The following is a 9,262-nucleotide window of genomic DNA, read 5'->3' on the forward strand; positions in this document are numbered from 1 at the left end:
ACTAGTATCTTGTTCTTTTTTTTTCTTTTTTTTAACAAGGGCTAATTCAAGAATTAGCTCATACCATATTAGCATAGTGTAATTGTGGTGTAAAGAAAATCATTTTTCTATTACCATATTAGTATTATTATTAGCATTTTAAGTTCATAACAAGAAAAAGAGTAATGCTAAAAAGTACATTTTTATATGATAATTATTACACAATACTGACATGATGGTTGCAATCAATCATTTGATCAATTAATTTTTTTTTTTTGAAAAAAAGAATACAAGAATTAATTAAAATAATTATGAGATAAAAGTATATTTTATAACATTTATCTAGCAATAATACATGGAAGATTATTTAGCAAAATTGGTCACTTTTCTTATTGTATTTGGAAGCATTTTTAAGTCTTTCATTTTTTTTTTTATCCGGATTAAAACTGGGAATGACCCTCAATTATAATTTTTTCTTGTATTCAATTAAAAAAAAAAAAATTAATAATAGCTATAGCCTATACCTTAAAAATAGAAACATGATACAAAATAGCAAAAACAGCAATTCGATTGTCTTTGGCTCGGCTACCGACATTGATTGTGAGCCATTCGAACTGCCGTCGTACTTGAATCCGGAATGTGATGATAATGTTTTGAGGCCTTTGGATCTCGTGGACTTTGGGTATCTCAAGTAAACGTTATATCCTTTTCTTATTCTTCGGGTTTCTCCTTTTCTTTTCACATGTGCTGCTGCCCCTTTTGTGAGTTTGTCATTCTTGATTTATTAACTGTGGCCCCAACTTTTGCAATGTTTTCCATCGGGTTCCAAATTTGCTTCAATTCTGCTCAATTATACCCTTTTCATTATATATATAGATAAACATTAAATCCATCAATTTAATTAAATAGTTAAAACTTTTTAACTATAACTTATTAATTTTGTATTAGATTGGTATTGAGTTAATGGGTTGTATCAAATTATCAGTCTTAAATGTTGCGTATCGGGTTCGAGCTGAGTCAATACACGTGTTTAAGACTATAATCATACTCATTTAATTAAATTGGTCAAAGTTTTCAATTCTAACTCACTAATTTCGTGTTTCTAAAAGATAGCTCAATCGACGAACCACGCTTTATAAAGCAGAGGTTATTAGTTCGAATCTACTTACCCTTTTACCTTTCTCTTGTGTGAACATGTCAAAAAAAAAAAAAAAAAAAAGGTGAACTCAATAATTTTGTATTGAATTCGTGAATTATGTTTTAAAAAAAATTTGTAAAATTGGCTGAAACTTATTTGAAGAAAAAAAAAAAATCATTATTATCGATTAATGTTTCCCTATATACCAAGAAGAAAAAAGAAAAAGAGAAATGAGTGACGCTACTGGTGAAATGGGGTGCAATGTGTCGTTTTATACCTGGACCATTCAATTGACCGAGCAGAGCATCACAGACTCGGTAGTTATCTCAGCTAAAAAACAGTTGATCCTTTTCTTCTCTCAGCGAGACCAATGGCAGCTAAGATATTATCCCCACATCCCCACCCTCTTACTTCTCTCTCTCTTCTTCCTCCCTCCAACTCCAAGTTCAACAAGGACTTGAGTCACCAGAAACCATGGCCCGGACAGGCTCGGAACCCCACGAGACCCAAGAGTCTGGCGGTGCGTGTCTCCCTCCAGGACCATGTCTTATCTTCTGCTGCTCTTCTGGAACACCACCACAATCCATCTTCGCTCCTCTTACTTGCAGAGAGCATGGGTTATTCTTTGGCTAGCTACTATACTTCATTGGGTCTCTTTGTTATCTCAGTTCCTGGCCTATGGTCCCTCATCAAGCGCTCTGTCAAGTCCAAGGTTCCAATTCTTTTCTTTTTCTTTTTTTCTTTCGCAACAAATTTGATTTCTTCTTAACATTAATTTAATTGGGGTGGCATATCTATCAGATTGTGCAGAAGACGTTTATAGGTGAAGGAGAAGGGAAAAAGGCACCTAATCAGGTCGCAGGAGAAATCCTGTCTTTCTTCACCCGCAACAATTTTGTGGTGACTGATAGAGGAGAGACCATTACGTAAGCCACCGCCATCCTCCTCTTAATTAGATTGTTGTTGAGTTTTGGTGAAGTACTTGTATAACATATGCTTCTATTTTGATTGAAGATTTGAAGGCATGATGGTTCCAAGCCGAGGCCAAGCAGCACTGCTCACTTTCTGCACCTGCATCAGCCTCGCAAGCGTGGCCCTTGTTCTTACAATAACTGTGCCAGATTTTGGCAATAATTGGTTCTGGCTTACGGTCCTAAGCCCATTGGCGTAAGTGCTATTAATGTTATTATTATAGTTATCTAGGTAACATGTACGTAATCTGAAATACTAAATCTTTTGAGAATGGAACACAGAGGAGCTTATTACTGGAAACGAGCGTCAAGAAAGGAACAGATCAAGGTTAAATTGGCTGTTGCAGATGACGGGACCCTTTCAGAGATCATAGTTCAAGGGGATGACCAGCAAGTAGAGCAATTGAGGAAGGAGCTTCAGTTGAGTGAAAAGGGCATGGTGTATGTCAAGGGAATCTTCGAGAGGTGATCAAGGTTTCTTTTATATAGATTATATAGCCCCACACAATTGTCTGAGACCCTCCCAACCTTTGTGTTCAAACTACTATCACAGAGGGAGGACGTTACGTTATGAGGCTTGAAATTTTATTTGTTGTAGAGGTATAAATTAAGAAAAGCCAAAAAGAGCACTATGACTTTTGTAATGCATATATTTGCAGCGCAGTGATATGTCGTCAGAACAAGAATACCTGACTTCAAACCTCTAACATCAACAACTCCCCTCCCTGAACCACAGGAAAGGTAAAACAAAAACCCAAAAAAAAAGAAAAAAAAGAAAAGAGGAGAAAGTGCAAACAAAACACCATTACTCATAACCATGACACCAGAGCAGCAAACCTAATTGAATAATTTTATACCTGCTTCCTGAAATTGTAGAAAGAGTTTTAAAATCATCAAAGCTCAGCAAAGAGGCCAGGCAACTTATTCAGAATTCAGAGCATCACCAACAGTACCAGTTTACAAAATCCAAGTTACACGAACATTTCTAAACATGCCCAAGAAGGGGCTCAAATAAAAAATGTCCACAACAAATCTTCGACATTATCGGATCAAATTAAATATATTGGAATCGCGAAATAACTGCTGTTTGCAAGAAACCCCAATTCTCAACCAATCATTAACTTGTTCTCATCCAAAAAGGTGTAAGTAGGTACCTCCAAATTGTATGGAGCTGGCCCTTTACGAATCCTGCCAGAGACATCATAATGGGATCCATGGCATGGGCAAAACCATCCACCAAAATCACCAGCATTTGGCAATGGAATGCAACCTAGATGTGTGCAGACCCCAACAACGATAAGCCATTCAGGGTCCTTAACCCTCTCTGAGTCCTGCTGTGGGTCACGAAGAGATCCAATATCGACACTATTTGCCAGCTTTATATCATCCTCAGTTCGGCGCCTGATGAAGACTGGCTTTCCACGCCACTTAACAGTCACAGTGGAGCCTGGCTCAATACTGGAGATATCAACCTCAAGTGAGGCCAGTGCAAGAACATCCTTGCTTGCTGACATGCTCAACACAAACTTGAGGACAAGGAGACGAATCAGCGAGGCATAAACAAACCTACCACCGGTCAGGACAAAATAGGCAAATGCCCGCTTACTGGGGTCACCTGGAGGATAACGCTCATGGTTGTGATCATCATAAACTATCTTTGATGTAGGGTTCTTAACAGCTGCCACAGTGGCAGGAACATCTGCAACTATGCCGTTTTCCTTTGTTGGCATCAGAGACTCAGAAGCAAAACCTGGAATAACCAAACATTTGCCAAGAAGAATCATAAGAAAAAGCACAAGCAAAATGCACTACCATGTCTTCACTCAACAATATGTATATTTCAGAATGCAAACAAACCAATGGAAAAAGCCGTCCAAGCTTTAAAAGGCAAATGGTGATGACAAGCTCCAAATAGACACCAACAATCAGGCGCAACTTGCTTCATGATGAAAGAAACAGAATATTTATTCGTTTTCAAGGTTTTTTTTTTTTTCCTCATCTTGACATACAACCTTCATGCTTTTTTCAGCTACCTTTACTTTTATGTCCCAGGTACCTTGGTAATCACAAGAAACGAAAGAACAAACTCTGGAAACAGGGAGTATGGAAATACATATTCTTATGCGTTGACTTATGCATATCAGCACATCTGGTTGGATAAGCCTATGTTTGTATCTCGTCTGAAAAGCAAATCAGTCCAAATGTAATGCTGGGAGCCATACATAACTCATTATCCTAGGGCTTGTTGAAGAAATGTAAACCCTGAAGACATTGCCTTGGAGACCATGAAGATTCTTCCATTGCCCATCTTAACTCAGTCTTCCTTAAATATCATTTCAAACACAAGCTATAGTTGCTCAAACAGCAACTCTAAAAAAGCATATAATTAAGATTAGGAAGAGGATACCATCCTGTTTTATAGTATTGCATTCTTTATGCACAAAAGATATAAATGCACCATTGCAAATGACTAAAAGCAGCACATTAAACAAGGTGGAAAAAAATCTATTAAGATGAATAACAACATTTAACTCCACAACCCTTTCTATAAATAAAGTCTTCAGCTGGTTGTATCAGGATATTTCCCATCACTGATAACAACAGAGTACCACAGGACCACAGATTTATACATAAAAAAATACCATAACTCAAATTTTAGATATCAAAGTATTCCTGTCTTTCAAATCTCATGTAAAATAGCCTTTTCTTTTTTACTTGGTATGTTACACAAGCACTTACCAAAACACGACCCACAACCTCAAACTCCATCTAGTAATAATGGAATAATGGGGAAGGAGTTGTCATTTTACTAACAAATAATTACTTATCCCAAAAAAATATTTTACTAACAAATAATTATCAACAGGTAGTAACAAACTAACAATAGTATATGAGGACTACGAGATGATAAACACATTCAAATACAACTAAATATTTGATATTATCAATCTACATATGGATCTTACTAGGATGAAGTAATAATAAGTTACAAGTTGTTGAATCCAAACCAGCAAAAGCTAAATTCTCTTTGGTTGTATAAGAAAGCCTATTCTTCAACATTTCCATTTTGAGGTTGACTCATCCAACACAAAAATTTATTAAAAAACATCGTTTAGACAACAAAATATAATGTTGCGCATCTCATATCAATAAATTGCAATTTCAAGAGGCAGCTTGAGTTAGGTACACCTGAACTCCAGTTATGCTCTCCTTCACTTTTACTTGAACCAAAATGCAAGAAAAAAAAAAAAACGAAAAAGAAACAAAAAGAAAAAGAAAAAAAGAAAAAAAAAACAGAAGAAGAAAAGAAGAAAAGAAAATAAGAATTCAACCACACAAGAATTCCAACCAGACATGGTTTAAAAAATAAAAACAAAAAGGTCATTTCTATAAACACCGACCAAATCCTGCCATCTGTTTACAGCTTCAGTAACAGCAATTTCGAACCTTCGTTTCCCATACGAAACGTAGTCCTACAGTTATATCCAACCTTGAAAACTAGTTTCCACTCTCCTTTAACCACAGCAATATACACAGCTCGCGCTCCCCCAAATATCAAAAATATATAACACAAAAGCAATCTCAATCAAGCAATGAAGATATAGCTTTGTTATTGCTTACAAAATTTCCGCAACATAACAAAATCCCAAAAAAAAAAAAAAAAAAATTAACGCAGACTAGACTACAATCATTATCAAAAACTTGCCAAACGCAATCCTATAATAATTCCACAATAAAAAAAAGTCCTAATTCGATGAATCGTCAGTGATTATAAGAAATTCTTTTTTATTTCTGTTTCGATTATAAGAAAAGAAATACGAAATCTTTTGTGAGTATATTAAAGGGAAGAGGAAGAAACCCTAACCTCTGAAGGGGAGGTGGAATAGGTCAGGTCTGAGAGAAAAGGAGGAGTAGGCGGAGCCGTTTGATCTGGGGTGATCGATCGACGACGAATCACCGCCGTTGACGAGGAAATCATGGGAGACGAGGGACGAGGCCGCCTGGTTGAGCCTCCACGGCGACGACGGAGACAAAGACGATAGCCGCCTCGCTGCAACCCTCAACATCTTCTTCTATCACTGATTTTAACCTCGCCAAGTATTTGGGACACTTTTGGAGGAGAGAGATAAAAAGGCCAACTCTTGAGAGAGAGAGAGAGAGAGAGAGAGAGAGAGAGAGACAGAGACAGTGACAGAGAGAAGAGAAAAAATTGAACGTGATGGGGTTCCAATCAGATCGTGCCTCTGATTCTGACACGTCGCCTGTTAGTCCATCAGGACGCGGCTGGACGCCCAACCCACAAGGACAATGCATATTAAGGAGAGCAATGGTACAAATTAGAATTCTAGCGTCCATCTAGCTAGCATATTAAGCTGACATGCTTTATTTATCTTTGATTAAAAATTTAGAAGGAAGAAAAAAAAAATCCAATATAAATATATTTTTAAGTTAAATGTCTTTTCAATATATGTGATTTGCATTAGAATCAAATAGTCACATCTATTTTTAAAATTGTTACAAATTGTACCTATAGTAAGCAAGTAAATTTACTTGGTACTTCTGTCATGATTTTATTAGTTTTTTTTTTTATGGTGCTTCACATCACCCTTACACGTGGACTAGTACCCATGGTTTTAAGGCGACACGTGGTGCAGTACTTGTGTTTTTGTGTGTTGCATTAGATTAAAAAACATTTAAAATAATATGTAACCAAAAACCAAAAATCTGAAATCACCAATTAACCAAAAAAAAAAAAAAAAATGGAGAGTTGGGTTGGGGGTTTTTGGTCACCCCATTTTGGCCATAAGCCACCCCCATTTTAGTTAGAGGGTGTCTCGAGCCACCCCCAATGGGCAGTCAGGGGGTGGGCAAACCACCCCTATGGCTGAACCACCCTTAGGCCATAAGGGTGGTTCGGCCACCCCCAAGGGTCAAATTAAAAAAAAAAAAAAAAACTTTACTTTGGTCCCTTAAACTTCTACTCGATTTTACAAATTTTCCCTAAACTTTCAAATCTCTCATTTTGGACTCCTGAACTTTCATTTACTCTCAATGTGGACCTTCGTCAAAGTTTAAATGTTACATAACGTTTATATTCCTGACTTTTGTATAAAATTTCAACTTCCAAAACATTTTTTTATTTTTAGAAAAATAAACATCAAGGACATTTTGGTCTTTTTTGTATTTTTAACGGCTAACATTAATGGAAAGGTTCTAATTAAGAGTAATTTAAAGTTCAGAAGTCCAAAATGACAGATTTTGAAGTTCAGAAAGGATTTATAAAATCAGGTGGAAGTTCAAGGTGCCAAAGTGAAGTTTTCCTTAAAAAAAAATAAAGAAAGAAAGATATTTAAGGGTTTGCCTTTGGGGATGGCTCCACCACCCCCATTTGGCTTGAGGGCGGCTTTGGCCACCCCACACAAGCTAGTGAAGCCACTCCATGACCTTTGGGGTGATTCGGTCACCCTAAAAAACAAACCCTTTAAATTTTTTTCTTTATTTGATCCTTGCAGGTGGTTCGGCCACCCTTAAATTGCCTGGCCTGGGGTGGCCAAAGCCACCCCCAGGTCAAATGAGGGTGGCCAAGCCACCCCAAGGTTCTTGAGGGTGGTTCGACCACCCTCATTTTGAAAGTAGGGGGTGGCCGAACCACCCCTATAGGCCATGGGGGTGGTTCGACCACCCCCTGATTACCCATTGGGGGTGGCCCCATTTTTGAGCCACCCCCTAACTAAAATGGGGGTGGGCAGTCACCTCAACCTAACTCCTCATATTTTTTTGTTTTTTTTGTTACATATTATTTTAAATATTTTTAAATCTAACATGACAACCAAAAACATAGGTACCACGCCACATGTTGCTTTAAAACCACAAGTACCAATCCATGTATAAGGGTGACATAGAGCTCCGTCAAAAAAATTAACAAAATTATAACGAAAGTACTAAGTGGGTTTATTTGCTTACCATATGAACTATTTGTGATATTTTTTAACACTAAGATGGTTATTTGATTTTGGCGTAAAACACATGTATTGGAAAGACATTTAACCTTATATTTTTTAGCATTACTCTAAAAATTACACTCTCGTTCAACTCATTTTATTGGGCTAATGTGGTCGTACCTATTAGTCTTTGGATTAGCCCTTATGTATTTTTTTTATAAAAAAAAACTAAGAAGTGATGCCACATTAGCCCAATGGATTGATATAGTTTTTAACATTACTCAATTTATTTTTTATTTCTTTATTTTTTATTTTTTTTAAATCCTACATATTGTACATTGGAAAATACTAAATCATACATGTCATTCTTATAAATCCTCCAATTTTTTTATTTTTATTTTTTTTTATTGATTAATGTAAATGTTTTCGATGAATTGAAGATAATAGAGAAAAATCTAGTATTCTCAAGTTTATCCACGCTGGTGTGCCATTGTCTCATTGGAAGTCATAAAGAACTTAGTTTATGCAAAGTCCCTATAAAAATTATTCTCTTTGTTTTGGGTACTTAAGATAGTGTTGAAATCCATATAATCGGTCTTAGATTTTAGTGGGTTTTGTGAGAGTTGGTTGAATCATGTTAAATCTTGTTATATGTCTTATGTTGCTATACAAACTAAGCATTTTGGATTTGTTTTGTTAACATAGGACGACGAACAAGCAACTATATTACAACACAATTTAAAAAAAGAAAAATAAAAATATTTGGAGAAGTCTTACACGGTTACACTATATAGAGTAAATGTTATTTAATAAACTATTATACACTTAAGATTAAAGACTGGTTTTTACTGTCACATCATTAAGTTATATGATAATAATATAACAATATACTTAATAACATTACTATCCTATGTCTATTCTACGAGATGAAGGTGCAATGGTGGAGGTTGGATGTCTGGTTTATGGGCGAAGGAACAAAGATGTTGAATGTCTGGTTTATGGAATATTGGAAGTTTATAACGAGTAAAATTTCTGCCGTGAAGGTTTGCAAGTAACGCCCCCACAGTTGGGGGCGTCTCCATGGCTAGGTTTTGGCTGTTTGAACCTACACCTACATGAATGGAATGGGTGCTTCTCTCATGCCTCTTCTCTGTCTTCTATCTCAAGCTCTGCCAAGAGTTATACAAAAAGGTGCAGGGGAAACATACCAAGAGAGAGCGTAGGCGTAGAGT

At 36.4% G+C, this 9,262-nt stretch overlaps 2 protein-coding genes across 2 annotated transcripts; one reads left to right on the plus strand and one right to left on the minus strand.

Annotated features, from left to right (window-relative positions):
- Window positions 1-1,429: 1,429 nt before the first annotated feature.
- CCB1 (cofactor assembly of complex C) lies at window positions 1,430-2,738 on the plus strand. The gene is made up of 4 exons (XM_059595887.2): window positions 1,430-1,829; window positions 1,919-2,043; window positions 2,132-2,284; window positions 2,371-2,738. Exons 1-4 carry the CDS (start codon window positions 1,488-1,490, stop codon window positions 2,555-2,557), a joined length of 807 nt encoding a protein of 268 aa, XP_059451870.2. The 5' UTR covers window positions 1,430-1,487; the 3' UTR covers window positions 2,558-2,738.
- Window positions 2,739-2,919: 181 nt separating this feature from the next.
- On the minus strand, window positions 2,920-6,257 carry LOC132182800 (cytochrome b-c1 complex subunit Rieske-4, mitochondrial). Its single transcript, XM_059596145.2, has 2 exons — window positions 5,954-6,257; window positions 2,920-3,838 (listed from the first exon to the last, which is right to left on the minus strand). The coding sequence occupies exons 1-2, from the start codon at window positions 6,153-6,155 to the stop codon at window positions 3,195-3,197; spliced, it is 846 nt and encodes a 281-aa protein (XP_059452128.1). The 5' UTR covers window positions 6,156-6,257; the 3' UTR covers window positions 2,920-3,194.
- Between the last annotated feature and the right edge of the window lie 3,005 nt (window positions 6,258-9,262).

The sequence above is a fragment of the Corylus avellana genome, chromosome 5 (genome assembly GCF_965113065.1).
Source record: "Corylus avellana chromosome 5, dhCorAvel1.hap1.2, whole genome shotgun sequence".
In the NCBI taxonomy this organism is placed as follows: Eukaryota; Viridiplantae; Streptophyta; class Magnoliopsida; order Fagales; family Betulaceae; genus Corylus; species Corylus avellana.

Excerpts from the sequence above, each read along its gene's own strand:
- CCB1 (XM_059595887.2), top strand. The coding sequence starts at position 1,488 with ATGGCAGCTAAGATATTATCCCCACATCCCCACCCTCTTACTTCTCTC. Across the intron at positions 1,830-1,918 it reads AGCGCTCTGTCAAGTCCAAG|ATTGTGCAGAAGACGTTTAT; the intron begins GTTCCAATTCTT and ends CATATCTATCAG. Across the intron at positions 2,285-2,370 it reads ACGGTCCTAAGCCCATTGGC|AGGAGCTTATTACTGGAAAC; the intron begins GTAAGTGCTATT and ends AATGGAACACAG.
- LOC132182800 (XM_059596145.2), bottom strand. The coding sequence starts at position 6,155 with ATGTTGAGGGTTGCAGCGAGGCGGCTATCGTCTTTGTCTCCGTCGTCG. Across the intron at positions 3,839-5,953 it reads ATTCCACCTCCCCTTCAGAG|GTTTTGCTTCTGAGTCTCTG; the intron begins GTTAGGGTTTCT and ends TGGTTATTCCAG.